This window comes from Mobula hypostoma, chromosome 7 (genome assembly GCF_963921235.1).
Source record: "Mobula hypostoma chromosome 7, sMobHyp1.1, whole genome shotgun sequence".
In the NCBI taxonomy this organism is placed as follows: domain Eukaryota; kingdom Metazoa; phylum Chordata; class Chondrichthyes; order Myliobatiformes; family Myliobatidae; genus Mobula; species Mobula hypostoma.
Genome location: NC_086103.1, coordinates 151,832,684 through 151,856,011, shown reverse-complemented (window position 1 = coordinate 151,856,011; position 23,328 = coordinate 151,832,684). Strand labels below are relative to the sequence as shown.

The following is a 23,328-nucleotide window of genomic DNA, read 5'->3' as shown; positions in this document are numbered from 1 at the left end:
CTAAAGGGAGGTTATACTGTAACTACCCAAACTTCAAAGACTAGTTCATTTCCCTGTTTATTCTCCACGGAGAGCTTAGCCGCCAATATCCACTATTTGGGTGGTGGGTAGACTTCCCTGCCAAGGAGAATATTCTTTCAGCTAACAAAGTAGCTTAAACACTGTTCATTTATTTTCAGTGATACATGTTATATTCAAACAACATTCTTAAAACACATTTAAAACTCACAGAGGATTTCCATCTTATTAAAAACTTCCAAAGTACAAGCCATTTCTAAAACTCAACCGATTTCCAAAACACAGATACAATTCTTACAAACTAAGAAGACATACCCATGAGCCACAGACAGGTCAGTCATCTAACGCAGGAATCAAAAGCGAAGGAATGGATTCAAATTCACCCCATGTTTCTGTCATGCTTCTTGATGTTCTATGACCATCTCTAAGTAGTCTGAACTGCATTTATACTATTTCTCTGCCACTTACGTGACTTGTGATATTTTTTTCATATCCCTTGTTACACAAGGCTTCTGCAGTCAGAGATCTCAGGTACCCACAATTAATGCTGTGAAGCTGATTCCATGAGTACACAAACCTTCCAACTTATTAATAGATCATCTATTTTTGTGCTAAACGATCACTTCCATCTGATCTGCAGGCTTCCTTGAACTAAACAATTTAGCTAGCATTGTCTAGTTTGAAACAAGCCAAATTAGCATACCCATGGTGTAATACTGCACCTCTTCAGCAATTAGACCAGGTGCTGTGAGCTAGCAGTCTGCTCTATTGACAGTGTGTTTGTTTGCAAAGCTGTTATTTCAACTTCAGATTGATTACTGTTTGCCAGTTACATTGAGAACTGAAGACAGACTCCTGTTTATGATCAGAAGCTATACAAAGGTGAATTGGGAGTTCAACTTATTCCAAAACAATTGGTTGATCTTAGAAGCTCATTGCTGCTGTGTTTAGAAAGCTGAGCTTGGCAAAAAACAAGACCTCTGACCCAAAGACAGTGAATATCCGTCACAGCACTGTGGAAAGAGGAATGATTGGTTATGGTGAGGGAAAAGTAAACTCGGGAATCTGTGAGGGAACTACCCTTTCAGGCTGTTGAAGGAACTGGACAGGTAAAGATGCAGACAGTCGTGACATCTTCTGAAGTTTAATTTAATGTGAAGGCTGGGAAGTTGAAAAGTGAGGACAAGGAGGATGCTGTAGGGGAGAGCAGAAATGGTCAAGGCCCTGTTAACTATGGTGGAGAGGCTGAGGAATAAGGAGGCCTATTGAAAACAAAGACATGGAAGACTGCAGTTAAGGGCAATGTTAGTCAAGAGAATCTGCTGCCTTTCAGTGGATATTGGTCACTAGCCTATCCCAGAAATAGAGATAGAAAGGTGGAGGAAAGGAAGGAAAAGATAAAGTTGGGTTAGAGAGGAGTCTGTAAGAAAACAAACCATAGCAGACTACCTCTTTTCAGCAGGGCAAGTGGAAATGTCCTATTTCCATTTGGTTTCTGGTGCAAGACCCAAGGTTGATCCTCAATATATTCAGTTTCAGGACAGGTTCAAATCTCATTTACTTTCTGTTCTTTTACTACAAATTACTGTTTATTGAGCACTGTTCTGTTTTTATTGTATCTCTGATGACTGGGTTATTTATTAAAAATGAACGTAAAACAATTGGTAATAACTCAACTGATGGAAGCTTGACAACATAATAAACTTGCAAAATAACCTGATTTTTGTGCTGACACTTTGTGAGTACCCCAGGTACCCCAAAATTCTTACAGAGAATCAAGGAAAGTAAAATAAAATCCCAAGCTCTTCCTCTGAGTATGGACAGGACCAGCATTCAATTTGGATTTTTTTTTATTATCTTTAACCTCTTTTTTCACCTAGCCTGCTAATTTATTTTAAAAAAAAGTAGTTCAGTTTATATAATCCTGAGTGCAATTTGTGCTTTTGCTGTAAAGCACCTAATAATAATTCCAGATGAAGGCATAATTTACAGATCAACACATACAAAATGCTGGAGGAACACAGCAGGTCAGACAGCATCTATGAAAATAAATAAATGCTCAATATTTCAGGCCGAGACCCTTCTTCAGGGCTGTAAAGGAAGTGGGAAGATGCCAGATTAAAAACGTGGGACAGGGAAAGGAGGATAGCCGGGAGGTGTTAGGTGAAGCCAGGTGGTTAGGAAAGGTAAAGGGCTGGAGAGAAAGGAATCTGGTAGGAGGGTAGAATGGACCATAGGAGAAAGGGAATGAGGAGGGGACACAGAGGGTGGTGTTAGGCAGATGAGGAGAGTTAAGGACCAGAGTGAGGAATAGAAGAAGAGGGGAGGGGGAGGTAAATTTTATTTTTAACCAGAAGGAAAAATCGATATTCATGCCATTAGGTTGGAGGCTACTCAGACGGAATATAAGATGTTGCTCCTCCACCCTGAGGGTGGCCTCATCTTGGCACAAGAGGAAGCCATGGATCAACATGTCAGAACAGGAATGGGAATCTGAATTAAAATGTTTGGCCACCAGGAAGCTCCGCTTTTGGCGGATGGAGCAGAGTTGCTGAAGGAATTGGTCCCCCAAGTTACGACAGATCTGACCAAATTAAAAGTGGCTGCATCGGGAGCAGCAGACACAATGGATGACCCAGAAGATTCACAAGTAAAAGTGTTGCCTCACCTGGAAGGACTGTTTGAGGCCCTGAATGGGGGTGAGGGAGGAGGTGAATGAGCAAGTGTAGCACTTAGGCTGCTTGCAGGGACAAGTGCTGGGAGGGAGATGAGTGGGGAGAGGTGAATTGACAAGGGAATCATAGAGGGTGTGATCCCTGCAAAAAAGGGGGGGGAGGAGGGAAAGAGAGAGAGAGAGATATGTTTGGAGATTGCAGAAGTTGTGGAGAATCTTGTGTTGGACGTGGGGCTCACAGGGTGCTAAGACAGTGGGCGGAAAGGTGGGGTGAGCGCGGATGTTCATGAAATGGAAGAGATATAGATGATGACAGCATCAATGGCGGAGAAAAGGAAACCCTGTTCTTTGAAGAAGGAGGACATCTCTGATGCCCTGAAAAGGAACACCGCATCCTGGGAACAGATGTGGCAGAGACGAAGGAACTGGGAAAAGGGAATAGCATTTTGACAGGAAGCAGTGGGAAGAGGCATAGTCAAGATAGCTGTGGGAATCACTAAGTTTATAAAAGACGTCGGTTGGCAATTTGTCTCCAAATGGAGTCGGAGATTGAAAAAGGAGAAGGAGGTGTCAGAAATGGACCAAGTGAATTTAGGGGCAGGGTGGAAGTAAAGTTGATGAAATTGTTGAGCTCAGCATGGGTGCATGATGCAATGTCAATACAGTCATCAATATAGTGGAGGAAGAATTGGGGAACATTACCAGGGAAGGCTTGGAATAGGAACTGTTCTACGTAGCCAATGAAAAGGCAGGCATAGCAGGGCCTCTGGCTACGTCTCAAGTCTGCAGAAAGTGGGAGGAACTGAAGGGAGAGTTGTTGAGGGTAAGGACCAGTTCTGCCAGACGAAGGAGAATGGTAATGGAGGAGTACTGGTTGGTTCTTTTATTGAGAAAGAAGCAGAGAGCTTGATGGGAGATAGAAGTGTATAGATACTGGACATCCTGGTGAAAATTAGGTGGTCAGGGCCGGGGAATTGAAAGTTACCGAGGAGATCAAGAGCATGAGAAGTGTCATGGATGTAGGTGGAAAGGGACTGAACCAGGGGGGATAGAACAGAGTTGAGGTTTGAGGGCACAAGTTCAGTGGGGTAGGAGCAGGCAATGGGCTTACCCAGATAGTCAGGTAAGTGGATTTTCAGAAGCTTCTACCATGCAGAGATCAGTTTCATTTACTCAGTCATGAAGAGCCCTCTACACTCCAGGTGTCAACATCTGAGTGGACATTCACCACCACTGATAAGATTTGCTCTTTACAGCTATCTGCCTATCTGCTGGTTTCCTTGGATGGTGGTGCTGAAATGTAATGGCCATTTGTAGTCAAGCAAATTGGACCCATGACCCTTCTGCTATAATTCTGTCAGTAATGTCTTGTGCATGATCTCAGTCATAAATGGTCTAAGAGTTGCAGTATACAAACAGGCCCTTTGCTCCACCAAGTGCCTACTTAGGAACAAACACAAGGAACTCTGCAGATGCTCTAGTTTTTGAGCCACACACACAAAGTGCTGAAGGAACTCAGCAAGTCGGGCCACCCATTTTAATTCTACTTCCCATTGCCATTCTGACATTTCAGTCCATGGCCTCCATGGTCATGATGAGGCCACCCTCTGGTTGGAGAAGCTACACCTCATATGCCATCTGGGTAACTGCCAACCTGATGGCATGAACATTGATTTCTCTAACTTCTGGCAGTTATTCTCTATCAGCCTTCTATCTTTCTCAAATTCCCATTCTACCTCCTTTATTACATATTCTCTTCTCCTCACTTACCCATCACCTCCCTCTTGCGCCCTTCCTCCCTTCCTTTCTCCCATGTTTGCTGTCCTCTCCTATCAGATTCCTTCTTCAGCCCTTCACCTCTTCCACCTGTCACCTCCCAGCATCTTTCCTCCGCCACCTATCCACCTTCCCCCCTCACCTGGTTTCACCTGTCCATTGCCAAATTGTACGTTTTCTCATCTCCCACCTTCTTATTCTGTCTTCTGCCCCTTCTTTTCCAATCCTGATGAAGGGTCTCAGGCTAAAGAGTTGACTAAAGATGCCTCCTGACCTGCTGAGTTCCTTCAGCATTTTGTGTGTATTGCTGAACATCAAGGAACCATATTTTAAAGTAATCCCACTTTTATCCTTTATATTCTCCCAATTTCCCATAAACTCTAACAAGTTTCAAAAGCAGTCATAGAAAAATTGATAGTTGAGTACTATCTGCTAAAATTTGGCTTGTAAACCATCTCATCTACTACAAACATAAAAGGCAAACCATTGGTAATCATGTTTTGAGTTTTTATGCCTCAGATATATTCCTTTTCTATAGAATTACATTAGTCAAACCACATTTGTAATACCAGCAGGTTTCTACTTCATAATATAGGATACTTTCCCCAAGATATTGTCAATGATGTCTTTGCTCTTAGATAGGTGCATGTGTGATCAAAAAATGGAGTGCTATGTAAGAGGGGTTAGATTAATTGTAAAGCAGGTTAATCTGTCAGCAGAATACCATGGGCCAAAGGGCCTGTACTGTGCTGTTGTGTTCTATGTTCTACTCCTCTCCATATCTGCTGCCTGGTCTGCTGAGTTCCTACAGCATTTGGTGCACGTTGCTATGAAGTAACCATTTTGTCATAAAAATCCATCTGCATACAAATGTCCTCAAGAAAGAAAATCTGCTGTCCTCACCCAATTATTGCCAGTTTGGAGATCCAGACCCATCAATGTATTTAATTGTAACTGTCTCCTCTGTTAGAGATTGATAATATATGCCAGTATTACAAATAATGTCTGTAGCCCATTGTGTCATTGTGGGGTATTTTATACATACAAACTGACTACCAAGATACTGACAACAATAATTGTACTTAAAGATGAACAGAAGGCATGGAAATGTATGTCAGTCTATAGCTCCTGGGTCATTTAGGATGGTTGGGGAACAAAGTGAGTTAGAATCTAAAATATGGAAGATAGAAAAAGTGGAAGGGTTAGGTTGATCTTGGAAGAGGTAAACAACATGGGCCAAAGGGCCTGTACTGTGCTGTAGTGTTCTGTGTTTTATGTTCTGAGCTCCCAGGCTTCACTTCGATCCTGCTTGAGGATTGGTGTTAAATGTAGGGACAAGCTGCTGGGATCCAGAGATTTTTCAGTTGAGCAAGGATTCTGTCCAAACCAGGGATGCATGCTCCCGTTGAGAGTCTGAAATCATCCCTAATGCTCCTGTGCCTCATCAGGATTGGGATCTTCCTCTCCCATGTCTTCCTCTGTCTTGAAAATCTTCCTGCTCAGACTGCCAAGTTAAAATTGTCTGACTGATTTGCAGATGTAATGAAGCACTCTTTAAAGGGAGGTCCTTGTTCGCTACTTAGAGAAGTAGCTTGAAATCAGCAAAGGACAGTCTGCCTTCCATCATTTTCAAGGTTACAGTAGTAAGTAACCTGGGTTTCTGCCAAAAAGGAGGAGCCAAAATCACTCTTGTAGAACAGCACTGGCAGAGTTTAGGAGCTTAGGGACAGTCTGCTCAGTGATGTGTGACCCACAGAGACTTCAGAGAGGGAAGAATAAAATAAATCACAGCAATGGGTGTGTACAGGGTAAATGAATCAGTAAAACCAGTTTACTTCATTAAAGACCCTCATTATTTGTGACATACCCTCTCCTCGTTACTACTGTAAGGGGCAAGGTTCAGGAGCCTGATGACCCACACTCAACAATTTAGGAACAGCTTCTTATCCTCTGCCATCAAATTTTTGATTGTTCTGTAAACCCATGAACTCTGTCTCATTATTCCTTTTTTCACTTTTTTTGTAATTTATAACAATTGCAAGTCTCCACACTACTGTTGCCACACAACAACAAATTTCATATCATATCAGACCAATTAAAACGCAATTCTGATTCTGAGTCACACCTTGAAAATTCCAATTCTTTTCAGGCTGTATTAAATAGGCATTGTACTTTTTCATTCCTAACGTTTTCATTGAATAACTTGTCTGTAATTGTTCTGGCTTATTGTTGTTTTGGAACTGTAGATGGAATACGTTTATCACAAAACTAATTAGACCAACTGCGGAACTAACCTCCAGAACTAATCTGACGTTTAGGGAGTTCAAAGCTATCTTATAATCTTGGTGCATTCAGAACCAGCAGCTGGGCTTTATCCAGTTGGCCATCTGCAGGAAGATGGTTTGTAGAAAAGTGCTTCCATTAGAGCAATGAAAAAGACAATGAGCTATTTAACAGATGGAAATGGTAATTTTAGCAATCACTGTCAGTCAAGAATAATAATGTTCTCAAATGCTGTCTTGTATGAGATGTATATGACGTTGGGACAAAGGAAACTGATTTGACCCTGTACTTAAAATGTCACCCTTGTGTCAGTTCCAGCTCGGTACATTGCTCTCATGTCTCGAATTCACAGGTTGGGGTTTCAGGACACACTCCAGATGAATGAGGACAAGTATCCAGAAAGAAGTTTTCAGTCAGTACTTTGGTTTGAGGAAGAGCAGGGAAATTTCCCCTAATGTTTTGTCTAATACTTATTCCTCAGTTAACACAATAAATTTGAACTCTGCAGTTATTATCATATTGCTGTTTGGTGGGCTTACTATGTATAAGTTAACTGCTGCAGTTCCAACATAGGTAACTAATAAGCAATCTGCTGGAGGAACTCAGTGGGGTGAGTAGCTTCCATGGGCAGGGGATAATGGAATTATTGATATGTCAGGTCAACCTGCTGGATTTTCCCGGCAGACTGTTGCTCCAGATTCTGGGGTATTGGCATGATATTGGTTTATTATTGTATTGTGCACTGAGATATAGTGGAAAAACATCTTGTATGTGTGCCTCACAGGCAGATCATGCCATAAAGTGAATGTGATCGAGTGAAAAGAAAAAAAAAGAATGCAATATATTGTGTTGCAGTTGCAGAGAAAGTGCATTTCAGGTAGAGGGCCTTGATGAGGTAGATTGTGAAATCCAGCATCTGCAGTCTGCAGACCTTTTGCCTTCATTGCTCGGTGACTATAGTTCAGTAGGCCTAACATCTGTCATTGGGAAAATGCTGGAATCCTTTACTCGGGAGATAACAACAGGATATTTAGACTAGCAGCTGGAGTCATTATTGCTTTATGAAAAGAAGTTGCATTTGACATATTTGTTAGTGTTACTTGAGGGAGTAAGAAGCATGTCAAATAAAAAGCAATCTTTCAAAAGGAGGAGGAGAGAGTTGGGAGGGAATGAGCCTCTGCAGAAGATCCTCTCCAGCAGAGCATGTCTCATTAAATGACGTTGGAGGCTCCATTTCTCTAGACTAACAGACATATATACTACTTGTAGCGAAGTCAAACAAACTCACTAATTGAAGACAGTGGAATCCATTCCTTTCTCCCTTGGTGGAGAGCGTTAAGCTGAAAGAACATTGAGTTGCTAAGATTGTGAACTTCCAAATATACCTGCCTTTGGCTGGTGTTACGTACCCCGTAACTGGGTTGCCAAACCAGCAGAAATGGATCACTCAGTTGGAGTCTGGAGTACTAGAACTAAGAAAGTTTTATTAAAGAAACAAGCAACACAGTAATCGAAAGGATAATAAATGCAACAGTTCAACAATGATAACCACACATGTGCACAGAATTAAGATAACAGCATCAATCAAGCTCTATCGTTGTCTAGGGGTAAATGACCAAATTTCAAAATGACTCAAAGTTCAGTCCAGTTCAGTTCTCAGTAATCGTTGCCATGGCGATGGACAACGTGGGGGAAGAGAGAGATAGAACAGGAACAATTGATCATTCAGAACGGCTTCACTCACAGACTGGGGAGATGGCTCACAAGCAACTTTTGGGCGGGTCCTTGGTGATGTCACCTGAGGTCACCGACTGTGACCCCTCCTCCAGATGCGGTCGATCCTCTGCAGTGAACCCGGCACCCAGGCAAGGGCGGACACACACCGGGTTCCCGCTGATCGTACCTTTCCACCCTGGTCGTTGTCTGATACTTCTCACCCACTCGTGAGAGGCGCACCGTTTCCAGGGTCTCGTTACCTCGGGTGGCGTGTGTGACCTGCCTTTGCGAACCGGTCCCTTTTTATCCCCCTGCTGGGGTATCGCCTGTCCATCACTTCAAACAGTTCAAGGTTCAAAGAGGGGAGCCGCTCCAGACAGCTCTCTCTCCCCCGTTCCTTCATTACACATCTCCAGACGCTGCTCCATTGTTCCTTATCTCTCCTTCCCCTGAGGGCAGGTGGCAGACCAACTGCTGATGCCACTGATGCTAGCCCAGGCCAGCAAACATCTTAATTTTATGTGTATTCTCGTAACACTGGATTCCATTACCATGGTTGAACAAGTGAAGTTATTCCCTGAATTTGTAGCTGGTCTTTATCGACATTTTCGGAATCAGGATGATAAGTGCCAAGATAATCCAGGGTGGTAGCAATGTTGTTTTTATTTTGAGAGAATCTGCATCTTTCCATCTACGAGCCACACAATCTAGCTAATTGAAGATAAGGCCTATCTTCATACCACTTGCATCATAACTCCAATACAAACTCCACAAACAAGAATAGGATATGATCCCAACAAGATTTTTGATGCAATCTGCAGCCTTAAACTGATCACTAGTGAAATGAAGCACTGAAACTTCTACTGTAATATGAGACAATGGGTCTCCTGTTTAGTAATAGAAAATAATATTAAATTTTACTGGTCATTACCATAAATGGAAAGATTTTCATGCATATATAAAGCAACATTTGAAGTTGGATAGTAATGTACAGTACAGGTGCCAAAAGTATGTTGTATATATTTTTAATTATATATATTGCACTTGCTTATTCCTGTGCCTCTGTAAATGATGTCATCATTGTCACTTTCACATTTTGAGGATGAACCAATCCAATCAGTCGAATAACCTCACAAAGAAATTTGAACAACATCTTGTTTTCAATAATTGAAAATTCTAATGATCAAACTAAACAATGACTTCATTTTTTGGCATATTTAATATCTCACATATATATACATTGCAAACAACAATGCATACTCCTGTTTTCACAAGAACTTTTGATTGTATCAGTTATTCTGTCTAGGGTACTCAGTTTTCAGCTGGGAAACTTCAAGCTTTACCAAATGACAGTGTTTATAATTTATTGTTCTACCTTGGCCACTGACTCAGTCTAGTTAAAGGTAGACCCTAAAGTTTGTGACATGCAGTGTCCATAGTTTCCAAAGTGCCATGGTAACGATAAAGCAGAGTGATAAATGCATCCTCTGAGGATACAGCAAAATATATTTAATTACCTGTTTCTGTGCTGTAATTGTTATATGGTTATATCAAAATTATTTGCAGCAAAATCAAAGGATACATTTCATCTTTGGTCATATGTAAGAGATGTAGCCGGCATTTTATTTTGCCCTAAAATACATTTTATTGTGCTTAAATTGATCTCTATAAACTTCAGAAAGCATACTAATCTAGAATGTAGTTAAAAATGAACTGAATTTTGAAACAAAACTATACCACTAATTATCTCTTGTTTTATGAGATTGTAAACATCCCTGCTGAGACAGACAAGAAGACAACCCTACAAGTTGGGAGTGGCAGGTGGATGGAGTTGGAAATTGAAATTTCTCATGAAAACAGAGTAAGCATAGTTGTTTACAATGTATGTCTATGTGGGATATTAGGAGGGAAGATGTGTGTGTGTGTGTGTGTGTGTGTGTGTGTGTGTGTGTGTGTGTGTGTGTGTATGTATGTGTAGAGAGAAGAGTAAAGACAAATGAGATGTGCTTTATCATAACAACACACGGTAACAAACTGGTGCTGCCATTTCTGGGACTTCAAGTTGGCTGGCCATTCTCATGGCATTTAATCTCAGCTATAAATGTACAAAAACAGCTGAAAGTTTATCTTTATAACAATTTTAACAACGTAGCTGCTGGATATCTGAAATTAATCAGAAAATGCTGGAAATGGTCAACAGGTCAGGCAACAGAAAGGGAAATAGACATAGTAATTCATGTTGAAGTCCCCTTTTCATGAAGTCATAGGGAAGTGTCCCATTGAGAAAGCACAGACAATTAAGCAGCCATTTTTACACTAATCGTATTCTTTTCCGTTTTATTCTCTCTATATTCCCATCATGTGTTCTTTCCCACAACCAAACATCTGGATTTTACCACTCATCTGCATACCAGGGGCAATTTACAGTGGTCAATTAACCAATAAGTTCTTATACTTTTGGAATGGGAGAGGAAGCCAAATACCGAAGAGAAGACTCATGTGGTCACAGAGAGAATGTGAAGCGTTTACACAGACAGTGGCGCAGGGCAGGATTGAACCTGTGAAGCAGCACCTCTACCAGCTAGGCCACTGTGCTGCCCCAAATGCCCAACCTGAAATACTCTTCCTCAGTTCACAGATGTTGCTTGAGCTGTTGAATGTTTTTAGTACTTTCTGTGTATCGTTTAAGTTCATCTTGAACATGATCTAGACAGCCTTTCTAAAGTAAGGTGCCTAATGTACAGCATTTTAAATGTGGCCACTTGATGATTTTTAGCCTTACTTTTGTTTTCTATATTTTGTTGGTACCTAGGCCTGAGTTGATGTAATAGTAGTAGTAGTATTTTATATGCTTTCTTTATCTCTAAAGCATACTTATAAATGGTTTTATTTCACTGTGCACCTGAATTTGCCACTGTACCCCTTCTGAAATTGCAAAATATCATTATATGCTTCTCATTAATCTTCTTATAAAATAAATGAGTCATACAGCACAGAAGCAGGTCCTCCAGCCTTTACGTACAGTATTTGCCGACTATCACTTCACCTTTTGTGTACTAAATTTCATTGGACAACTGTTGGTCCATGTGAGTAGTTAGTTTTTGTGTCTTTTTGTAGTCTACTGCACAGATAATTAAATTTTGATACTGTTCCTAAACGAGCACTGTTCCTTGTAGCCATCTCATCTGGAAATAGAGTAATTTCAATGTAATGCACAATACAATATCAGACAAAATCTAGAACAAGTCAAATGAAGACGTTCTCTTCTGATTGACTTCATGGTATGTAGGGATTGCTGGCAAGGGGCAAAGTCTGTCCCTAATGGCCCTTGAAGTATGGAGGTTGTGGTATTCCACAGGGGTTTGTGATGGGACCAATTCTTTTTATGTTATATGTCAATGATTTGGATGATGTTAAATATCAATGATTTCCTACCCAAGACCCACAAATCCGCTTGTCCAAGTAGACCCATTGTTTCAGCTTGTTCTTGCCCTACTGAACTCATATCTGCATACCTCGACTCTGTTTTATCCCCCATAGTTCAGTCCTTTCCTACCTATATCTGTGACATTTCACAAGCTCTGGATCTTTTCAATGACTTCAAGTTACCTGGTCCCGATCATCTTATTTTCATTATGGATGTCCAGTCCCTATACACCTCCAACCCTCACCAGGAAGGCCTCAGACGTCTCAGTTTCTTTCTGGGCACCAGACCTAACCAGTTCTCCTTCACCACCACTCTCCTTCATCTAGTGGAAATTGTCCTCACTCTTAGTAATTTCTCCTTTGGCTCCTCCCACTTCCTTCAAACAAAAGGTGTAGCCATGGGCACTATCATGGGTCCCAGCTAAGCCTGCCCTTTTGTCGGCTACATGGAACAGTTTATGTTCCAAGCCTACACTCGTGGCTGTCCCCCACGTTTCCTACGTTACATTGATGACTCCTTTGGTGCTGCTTCCTGCACCCATGCGGAACCCATCAACTTCATGCGCTTTGCCTCCAACTTCCGCACTGCCCTCAAATTTACCTGGTCCATTTCTGACACCTCCCTCTCCTTTTTCGATCTCTCTGTCTCTATCTCTGGAGACAGCTTATTTACTGATGTCTATTATAAACTCATTGACTCTCACAGCTACCTGGACAATAGCTCTTTTACTTGTAAAAACGCCATCCCCTTCTCTCAATTCCTCTGTCCCTGCTGCATCTGCTCTCAGGATGAGGCTTTTCATTCCAGAACAAAGAAGATGTCCTCCTTCTTCAGAGAAAAGGGCTTCCCTTCCTTCACCATCAATGCTGCCCTCAACCCCAGCTCTTCCATTTCACACACGTCAGCTTTCACCCCATCCTCCCACCTCTCTGCCAGGGATAGGGTCCTTACCTACCACCCCACCAGTTTTGGACCCCTTATCTTTGAAAGAATGTGCTGAAACTGGAGAGGATTCAAAGAAGGTTCATGAAAATGATTCCAGGATTGAATGGCTTGTCATATGAAGAGCGTTTGATGGCTCTGGCCTGTATTCACTACATTTCAGAAGAATGAGTGGTGACCAGGTTGAAACCTATCAAATGGTGAAAGGCCTTGATGGAGTAAGTGTGGAGAGGATGTTTCCTGTGGTGGGAGTGTTTAAGACCAGAGGACACAGCCTCAGATTAGAGGGGTAGCCTTTTAGAATGGAGATGAGGAGGAATTTCTTTAGCCAGAGAGTGGTGAATCTGTGGAATTCTTTGCCACAAGCAGCTGTGGAGGCCAAGTCTTTAGCTATATTTAAGGCAGAGGCTGATAGAAATGGGGAGAAGGCAGGAGATTAGGGCTAAGAGAAAAATTTGAATAGCCATGATGAAGTAGCGAGCAGACCCTATGGGCCAAATAGCCTAATTCTGCTACTATATTTGGGTCATTTCAGAGACAATCAAGATTAAACCTTTTGCTTGGGACTGGACTCACATATAGACAAGGCAGGTTGCTAGACTATAAACACAAGAGATTCTGCAGATGCTCTAAATCATGAGCAACTCACATAAAATGCTGGAGGAACTCAGCAAGTCAGGCACCATCTATGGAGGGGAATAAGCAGTTGACTTTTCAGAACAGGTCCTGATAATTGTGTAAGTCCAAATATTATGAAGTATTAAAAGGGGGAGTTGGTGTTCATGTGCGAGAGAGTAAGTTGCAGGCTGCAGGGAAATAAGTTGAGGAGGAAAGGGATTAACTGGTTTGTTTTGCTGAGAGCTGGCATGAAGTTGATGGGCCAAAAGTCTTTCTTCCTTGTCGTGATGGAAGATGGAATGATGGAATTCAACTGGAGAAAACTGGGATTTATCTGAGACTGGATCTCACTTAAGCAGCTGATAGCATGCAGCTAGCAGATGGGAAAGGAAAAGAGGTGGACACGTACACCATGTATTATCACCGTACATGTGGCAGCTGACTTATTCTTTGGTTCACGTAGACTCATGTTACTGTTGGCCAGACAAAATATTATTACTGTATGTAACCTCTCATCTCCCCACAGTTATTTCAAACCCATGCTTTCAATATAATTGCATATCATGCACTCCTCACCATGACTCGGTCAGAATCCTGAGATCATTTAGCGCAGGACTGCGGCAGCCAAAGTGCACGCTCACCACTAGCATTTCAAGGACATTAGGGATACGGATATACGTGCTAGCGATACGTCAAGGATGAGTGTAAGGTTAACCATTCAACAGTTCAAATACAGTGAATAAAATAGTATAGACTTGGAAGCACCCTTCTGTTTCCAGCAGAAAAACAAGACATTTTGTCTATTTTACTCGTGTGGCTACAGAGGCACTAATTTTATGATTCTGCAATTGATGCTTGTTTCAGGCAGAATCTAATGAAGATGTCTTCCATTGGAGAGACTCCATGACTTGGCTGATGAAGAAGCTTGATCAACTGAACCTGGACATTGAGGATGCACTTACTGTCGGTTCCTCCCCTGCCAGCAAGAGACGCCACCGGCAGCAGCCAGTGAGTAATGATTACACTCTTCCTGCCTCTCCTACTCAACTGACTTCAAGTATAAATCAGATGAATAAAAGTATAACAATGAAAAATACCAGGCAGAATTACTTTAAAAACAAAATGGTAAATTTTGAAAAAACAACACTGCCTGCAACATTAACGTGCCACTTCTCTCCCTTCCCGACTTTATCCATACAGCTTATTGATCATAAATAATGTGCATATTTTAATGAGCAGCATCAATATATTCCATAATAATGATAAATCTGTTCAGTAAGCCTAATTAGTATCATACTACATACAGCAAAACTCTCTAACTCACTTAATCACTGCCGAGTTGATAGTGCTTTGACTCATTTTAACTCAGGACAGGTTTGGATTAGATGGGTAAAGGGTGAGTTAAAGGTGTACTTCATAATAGTCATAGTCATAGTCATAGTCATAGTCATACTTTCTTGATCCCGGGGGAAATTGGTTTTCGTTACAGTTGCACCATAAATAATAAATAGTAATAAAACCATAAATAGTTAAACAGTAATATGTAAATTACGCCAGTAAATTATGAAATAAGTCCAGGAACAGCATATTGGCTCAGGGTGTCTGACCCTCCAAGGAAGGAGTTGTAAAGTTTGATGGCCACAGGCAGAAATGACTTCCTATGACGCTCTGTGTTGATCTCGGTGGAATGAGTCTCTGGCTGAATGTACTCCTGTGCCCACCCAGTACATTATGTAGTGGATGGGAGACATTGTCCAAGGTGGCATGCAACTTAGACAGCGTCCTCTTTTCAGACACCACCGTGAAAGAGTCCAGTTCCATCCCCACAACATCACTGGCCTTACGAATGAGTTTGTTGATTCTGTTGGTGTCTGCTACCCTCAGCCTGCTGCCCCAGCACACAACAGCAAACATGATAGCACTGGCCACCACAGACTCATAGAACATCCTCAGCATCGTTCGGCAGATGTTAAAGGACCTCAGTCTCCTCAGGAAATAGAGACGGCTCTGACCCTTCTTGTAGACAGCCTCAGTGTTCTTTGACCAGTCCAGTCTATTGTCAATTCGTATCCCCAGGTATTTGTAATCCTCCACCATGTCCACACTGACCCCCTGGATGGAAACAGGGGTCACCGGTATCTTAGCTTTCCTCAGGTCTACCACCAGCTCCTTAGTCTTTTTCACATTAAGCTGCAGATAATTCTGCTCACACCATGTGACAAAGTTTCCTACTGTAGCACTGTACTCAGCCTCATCTCCCTTGCTGATGCATCCAACTATGGCAGAGTCATCCGAAAACTTCTGAAGATGACAAGACTCTGTGCAGTAGTTGAAGTCCGAGGTGTAAATGGTGAAGAGAAAGGGAGAAAAGACAGTCCTCTGTGGAGTCCCGGTGCTGCTGATTGCTCTGTCAGACACACAGTGTTGCAAGCACAAGTACTGTGGTCTGCCAGTCAGGTAATCAAGAATCCATGATGCCAGGTAAGCATCCACCTGCATCGCTGTCAGCTTCTCCCCCAGCAGAGCAGGGCGGATGGTGTTGAACGCACTGGAGAAGTCAAAAAAACATGACCCTCACAGTGCTCGCTGGCTTGTCCAGGTGGGCGTAGACACAGTTCAGCAGGTAGACGATGGCATCCTCAACTTCTAGTCGGGGCTGGTAGGCGAACTGGAGGGGATCCAAGTGTGGCCTTGTGTAATCCAAGTGTAATCTCTTCATTGGCTCAATTGCATTTTCCTTTCATACTTTTTTTTTCCCTTATTGACCTTTTTTTTAATATAAGTGGACTCAGAACATGCAAGTTTGTGACATATTGTCTGATGCTACATGCTGAAGTACTCACATTGATCAGCATTAAGGATATATAGCAGTTGTTCAGTGCCATAAATAAGTTGCACTGAGAATCATTGAGCTTGCTCACAGCAGCAGTGATTTTGCCTGTTGCTATATTGCTCTCAGCTGCTGGTTTGTTGCAAAAGCTGACCACACATGGCTACTTTTAAACAAATACAATTTCATCGCACGATAAAGGTTAATGATCTGATGAGTTAATCCATCATCAATGTTGAAAACATCTTTTTAAGTCATGTAAAGTTTAACACAGCTATGAGTGAAAATGAGTGAAAGTGCATCAGTTTATTAACTCCACGTGTAATAAATTACACGTATGTACTATTGGTCTTGCTCTTCAGCCAAGCATTGTTTTTACTTTGCATAGCGGTAAACAAAATTTGCATTATACCAAGCAGGAAGCAGCCAGACCAAGTACAAGTGAGATTAAACATCAAGCTCATTGAATTAACACACACCAAAGTTGCTGCCTGGCCTGCTGCGTTCACCAGCAATTTTGATGTGCGTTGCTTGAAATTCCAGCATCTGCAGAATTCCTCAAGTTTGCGTTTTTAAGCTCACTGAATTGTTACTTTAGCCTCAATTTGATAAGACCATAAGGTACAAGAGCAGAATTAGGTTATTTGGCCTATTGAGTCTGCTCTGCCATTCAATCATGCTGGATCCTTTTTACCCCTACTCAATGTAATTTCCCGGCTTTCTCCCCATAACCTTCGATGCCATGTCCAGTCAGGAACCTATCAATCTCTGCCTTAAGTACACCCAATGACCTGACCTCCACAGCTGCCTGTAGTAACAAATTCCACAAATTCACCACCCTCTGGCTAAAGAAATTTCTCTACGTCTCTGTTTTAAATGGATGCCCCTCTATCCTGAGGCTGTGTCCTCTTGTCCTAGGCTCCCCTACCATTGGCAACATCCTTTCCACATCTACTCTGTCGAGGCCTTCCAACATTTGAAAGGTTTCAATGATATCCCCCATAGTCCTTCTGAATTCCAGCGAATACAGACCCAGAGCCATCAAATGTTCCTCGTATGATAACCCTTTTATTCCTAGAATTATCCTTGTGAACCACCTCTGGACCCTCTCCAATGCTACTACATCTTTTCTTAGATGAGGAATCCAGACTTTTCACAATACTCAAGCTGAGGCCTCACCAGTGCCCTAAAAGGCTTAGCATCATATCTCTGCTCTTGTATTCTAGACCTCTTGAAATGAAATTGAATTTTGCATTTGCCTTCCTCACCACCGACTCAACCTGCAAGTTAACCTTTAGGGTATTCTGTACAAGGACTCAAGTCCCTTTGCATCTCAGGTTTCTGGATTTTCCCCCATTTAGAAATCAGTCTACATATTTATCCCCACTACCAAAGTGCATGACTCTGCATTTTCCAACATTGTATTTCATTTGCCATTCTCTTGCCCATTCTCCTCATCTGTCCAAGTCCTTTTGCAGCCTATCTGTTTCCTCAACACTACCTGCCCCTCCACCAGTCTTCGTACCATCTGCAAACTTGGCAACAAAGCCATCTATTTCATCGTCTAAATCTTCAATATACAGCAAAAAATGAAGCGATCCCAACATTGACCCCTGCAGAACACCACTAGTTACTGGCAGCCAACCAGACAAGGATCCTTTTATGCTCACTCACTGCCTCCTACGAATCAGCCAGTGCTCTAACGATGTTAATAACTTTCCTGTAATACCATGGGCCCTTAACTTCATAAGCAGACTCATGTGTGGCACCTTGTCAAAGGCAATCTGAAAGTCCAAATATACAACATCCACTGCATCCCGTTTATCTATTCTACTTGTAATCTCCTCAAATAATTCCAATAGGTTAGTCAGGCAAGATTTTCCCTTAAGGAAACTATGCTGAGTTTGTCCTATCTTGTCCTGTGTCACCAAGTACTCCATAACCTCATCCTTAACAATTGATTTTAACATCTTCCCAACCACTGAGGTCAGGCTAACTGGTCTGTAATTTCCTTTCTGCTGTCCTCCTCCTTTCTTAAAGTATGGAGTGACATTGGCAATTTTCCAGGCCTCTGACACCATGCCAGAATCCAATGATTTTTTGAACTTTGATTGCTATTGCATCCACAATCTCTAATGCTACCTCTTTCAGAATCCTAGGGTGCAGTTCATCTGGTCCGGGTAACTTATGTACCTTTAGATCTTTCAGCTTTTTGAGCACTTTCTCCCTTGTAATAGTAACTTTACTCCTCTTTCCTTGCACCCTTCAATATCTGGCACACTGCTGGTGTCTTTCGCAGTGAAGACTGATGCAAAATACGCATCTAGTTCACCTGTCATCTCCTTGTCCCCCATTATTATTGCTCCAGCCTCATTTTCTAGTGGTCCAATATCCACTCTCATCTCTCTTTTATTTTTTATGTACTTGTAAAAGCTTTAATTATCCATTTTGATATTGTTTGCTAGCTTGCTTTCATTTTCATCATTTCCCTTCTAATAATTCTTTTAGTTGCTCTCTGTCTGTCTGTCTGTCTAGGCACATATCCGATGCGGACTTTGGTGACCATGGTTTTCCGTATAGATCTATCGTTTTTTGGATGACTTCCGTTTCCTCGATGTGTAGCCACCTGGCTATGCTTTTGAAGTACATAAGCCGAGGTCTTCCTCTAGGTTTACTCCCCTCAATCTTTCCAGAGAGGATGAGCTTTTCTCGTTGATCTTTCCGCATGATTTGTCCTAGGAATCTGAGTTGTCTTTCTCTTATTGTCGGTATGAGTGATCAAACTGCTTGGGCTCTTCTGAGAACTTCTTCATTTGATGTATGTGTGGTCCATGATATTTTTAACATTCTCCTGTAGAACCATAATTCAGCTGCTTCTAGTCTCTTTTCCATTGCTGGGAAAATGGTCTAGCATTCACTTCCATAAGTCAGGATAGAATAAATGTAGCACTGCAGTATTCTGTTTTTAGTGTACATGCTCATCTTTCTGTCTGTTAATATGGTCTTCATTTTTTGGAAAGCTTCTTTCGCCATTGCTATTCTGTATTTGATATCTGTGTCACACCTGCCATTACTTGTTATTAGGCTGCCAAGATATCTGAATTTTTTGACTTGTTTGATGTTTGTATTTCCGATCTTGATCACACATTGTGGGATGTTTGTCTTCCTGGAGGTGACCATGCTTTCTGTCTTCTTGGTGTTGATTGAGAGGCCTCTGCGATTACTTTCTGCTGCCACTATAGTGAGTAGCTCTTGAAGTCTTGAAGTTGCTCTCCGTAGGTTTTTAAAAGATCACCAATCCTCATTATTATCCTCTGCCTTCCTGCTAATTTTTTTGCTTTGTTGTATGCCCTCTCTTTTGATGTAACTTGTCAGCCATGGTTGTACTATTTTGCCATTTGTGTACAGGTGTCCCCTGCTTTATGAAAGTTCGCTTTACACCACTTCGCTTTTACGAATGACCTACATTAGTGCCTGTTTTTGCTAACCGAAAGAAATCCAAAGAGGATTTTCGCTTTTACGAAAAAAGGTGCCTGCTTTAAACTTGTGTTTACCCCGAGAAAGACTACCATGACCGTGAAGCCTTGCGCGGGCAGGTGTGTGCACATGCCTGTACATGCTGATTTTTTTCTACAAATCGGTTTTGGCCAAATCTTCACGATTCTGCTAAGTGAAACTACACTGTACATACATTATTTTTACTTTATATAGGCTGTGTATTTATCATATCATTCCTGCTTTTACTATATGTTAGTGTTATTTTAGGTTTTGTGTGCTATTTGGTATGATTTGGTAGGTTATTTTCTGGGTCTGGGAATGCTCAGAAACTTTTCCCATATAAATTAATGGTAATTGCTTCTTCGCTTTATGCCATTTCGGCTTACAAAAGGTTTCATAGGAATGCTGTACTTTTGGATAGTGGGGGAAACCTGTGTTTCCTTTCATTTTTGAATACATCCGTCCTGCACCTTCCTCATTTTTCCCAGAAACTCAAGCCATTGCTGCTCTTCTGTCATACCTGCCAGCAGCTCCTTCCAATTTACTTTGGCCAAATCCTCTACCATACCACTGTGATTTCCTTTACTCCATTGAAATACTGCTACATCAGACTTTACTTTCTCCCTATCAGATTTCAAGTTGAATGCAATCGTATTGTGATCACTGGCTCCTAAGGGCTCTTTTACCTCAAGCTCACTAATCGCCTCGAGTTCATTACATTACACCCAATCGAGTATAGCTGATCTCCTAGTAAGCTCAACAACGTGCTCTAAAAAGCAATCCCATAGGCATTTAACAAATTCATTCTCTTGAGATCCATTACCAACCTGATTTTCCCAATAACATAGGCTCAATTTATAAAATAGTTATCCTGAATGATTCAATCCTATGTTTACTACTTTTTTAAATTTGTGTGAGGCATCCTTTAATTTTATTGTATTTTTAGAGCTGTGATTTCCAATACTGAAATATTATTATCACCATCAATAAGTGTTATTGTAATAGATTAGCTTTATGTACAATTGTTGAATACCTTAAATTCAACCTAACGGTAAAATGTGTCTGGGTATCTGACCCTTCTACCACTGTTTTCTTGGGATGTAAAGCAATGGATTGGTGCTTTTCCTGCAGTCATTCTTACAGGAAGTTAGGAGCAGACTTGGGGTTTCTTCAGAATATTAGTGTACTGTCAGCACCACAGAGAAAAGATAATGGCAAGTAGCCAGTAACAGTGAAGAACCTGGGGTTAGATAAGTGCGTAAAAAAGGCAACTAAATAAAATAAAAGCATCCTGAATTTGGGAAAATCTAACTTACGTTACTTCTAAATATTTTTGGTTTTGTATATATGAGGGGTGATTGATAAGTTTGTGGCCTAAGGTAGAAGGAAATGAGTTATTAACTTCAAACTTTCTGCATAATCAAAGAGTTGAACTGCACGTGCATGTAACGAGAGCTGTATAACTCATCGCCTTCTACCTTAGGCCATGAACTTATCAATCACTGTGTGTGTGTGTGTGTGTGTGTGTCTGTGTGTGTATCTCACTACATATCAACTGAAGAAACTGAGTCTTACTCACAAGCTCTGTTCATTGTCTTCTTATACTCTTGGTCTGATGTGCATGTCTTTTGTGTGCTAAACTCTGACTTGAAAGAAAACATGCCTAGATATCCAAAAATGGTACCTGGAGAAAATCTCAAAAGTTATAAAAAAATGTAAGGGAATATGTAGCAAGATCAATTGGTTCCACCAAGGCAGAGTCATCGGAATCAGAATCAGGTTTATGATCACCGGCATGTGACGTGAAATTTGTTAATTTAGCAGCAGTAGTTCAAAGCAATGCATAATATAGAAGAAAAAAAATAAATAATACATAAATAAGTAAATCAATTACAGTATACATATATTGAATAGATTAAAAATCACACAAAAAACAGAAATAATATACATTAGAAAAGTGAGGTAGTGTCCAAGGGTTCAATGTTCATTTAGGAATCGGATGGCAGAGGGGAAGAAGCTGTTCCTGAATTGCTGAGTGTGTGCCTTCAGGCTTCTGTACCTCCTACCTGATGGTAACAGTGAGAAAAGGGCATGCCCTGGGTGCTGGACGTCCCTATTAATGGACGCTGCTTGCATTGTCCAGGTTTCTGCCTGGATAGAACACAATTGTCTTATCTAGATACAAACATGGACAAAGCTGTATTGCAACAGTTAAAAAGTAAATTAGTAAGCAAGAAAGAGAAAATACCCATCCTCAAAATAATTATTTTAGTTTAGATTTGCTTAAAAAGTGTCCAGAGCTTTGAATATATTTTCTAAACTCTTTGAACTGACATCTAATGCTAACACCTGTGTGCATAATTTGTTAAAGGCACAATATCTCAAAGCAGTTTATGTTAGCTTTTATTGGGCATCAGCTTATAAAACAAATATCTTAAATGTCATTAACCTTGCAGGTGTTTCAACATGTATTCTCGCAACTAACTGAAAATGTCACGCATTGTAAATTTGCACTGCTGACCTTGTAATGGCTCTAAGGTAGGAGCCAAAGAAAAGCAATGATCAATGGCCCTAATAGCTCCTGAAATTGCAGACAAATACCAAACTATTGGAAAGTGAATTACATGTAAAGTAACTAGTTTAATAAGTGAAGTTTTCAGAGAGACAAGTATTCAGTTCTGGAGGCCACGATATGACTTCTTGGTTATCTCAACAAATCCTCCTATATTTAAAATTTAGAAAGAAGTTGAACTCTTATTTCATTTTGCAAATGCTTTTATTTTCATTAATCTAATAAGAAGAAGCTCAGTAGAATAGAATGGCAACAAAAATAGGTCAGCTGCCCTTGATGGGCACTATCAATTTTCCAGAATAGTTAGTAATTTAGAATCCTCTGCAATGATTTCAGCATCGTATGTTCATTGTATTACTGAAGATTATAGATTTTGATTGAATGTTTTGATTACAGAGAATTGGTTCCCATCTTGCACAGTAAACGGAAAATACTTAACTGTCTTTGTGGTTCTGTATAAGACAAGAAAGTGAACTATATTCTTTGTGGTACTCATTTAATTGAGTGCAATCATCTGATGCCAGGGAATTATATTTTCTCCAACATACAAGAGAATTAGGCAGAGGCATGCGACCAGTTCTAAGTAAATGATGTATACAGTATTGTGTAAGCAGATAAGGGTGTACCTATTGAGTATTGCTTTTTATTGAATTTATTCATGATCAGAAGTAACAAGTATTTCATTAAATGATAATGCATAAATCTAGTATGAGATGAAGTCCTAATTTAGATTGTAAATCCTGATGAAGGGTCTTGGCCCAAAATGTCAACTCTTTACTCCTTTCCATAGCTGCTATCTGATCTGAGTTTTATGCGTGTCATACTTTAGGGTTTGATTTTGTCATTCCTTCAAAGACTTAACCTCTTGTGCTCATAAGTAAGCACTTCTTTCCTTCTTGGTTTGCAGGTACACTCAATGGGCATTTTATTAGTACCTCCCGTGCATAATAAAGTGTATGTTCATGATCTTCAGC

At 41.0% G+C, this 23,328-nt stretch overlaps 1 protein-coding gene across 6 annotated transcripts in view; it reads left to right on the top strand.

Annotated features, from left to right (window-relative positions):
- The window catches only part of stard13b (StAR related lipid transfer domain containing 13b), a 458,491-nt gene that overhangs the window by 128,640 nt on the left and 306,523 nt on the right, over positions 1-23,328 (top strand). For 4 of the 6 annotated variants that reach the window (XM_063054298.1, XM_063054297.1, XM_063054299.1 and 1 more), the window contains 2 exons: positions 10,230-10,328; positions 14,319-14,462. The exons of 1 other annotated variant lie outside the window; for it this stretch is intronic. In XM_063054298.1, coding sequence (XP_062910368.1) covers positions 10,230-10,328; positions 14,319-14,462 — 243 coding nt within the window. The remainder of the gene's footprint in view (positions 1-10,229; positions 10,329-14,318; positions 14,463-23,328) is intronic. One more of the 6 variants, XM_063054300.1, reaches the window with a different exon arrangement.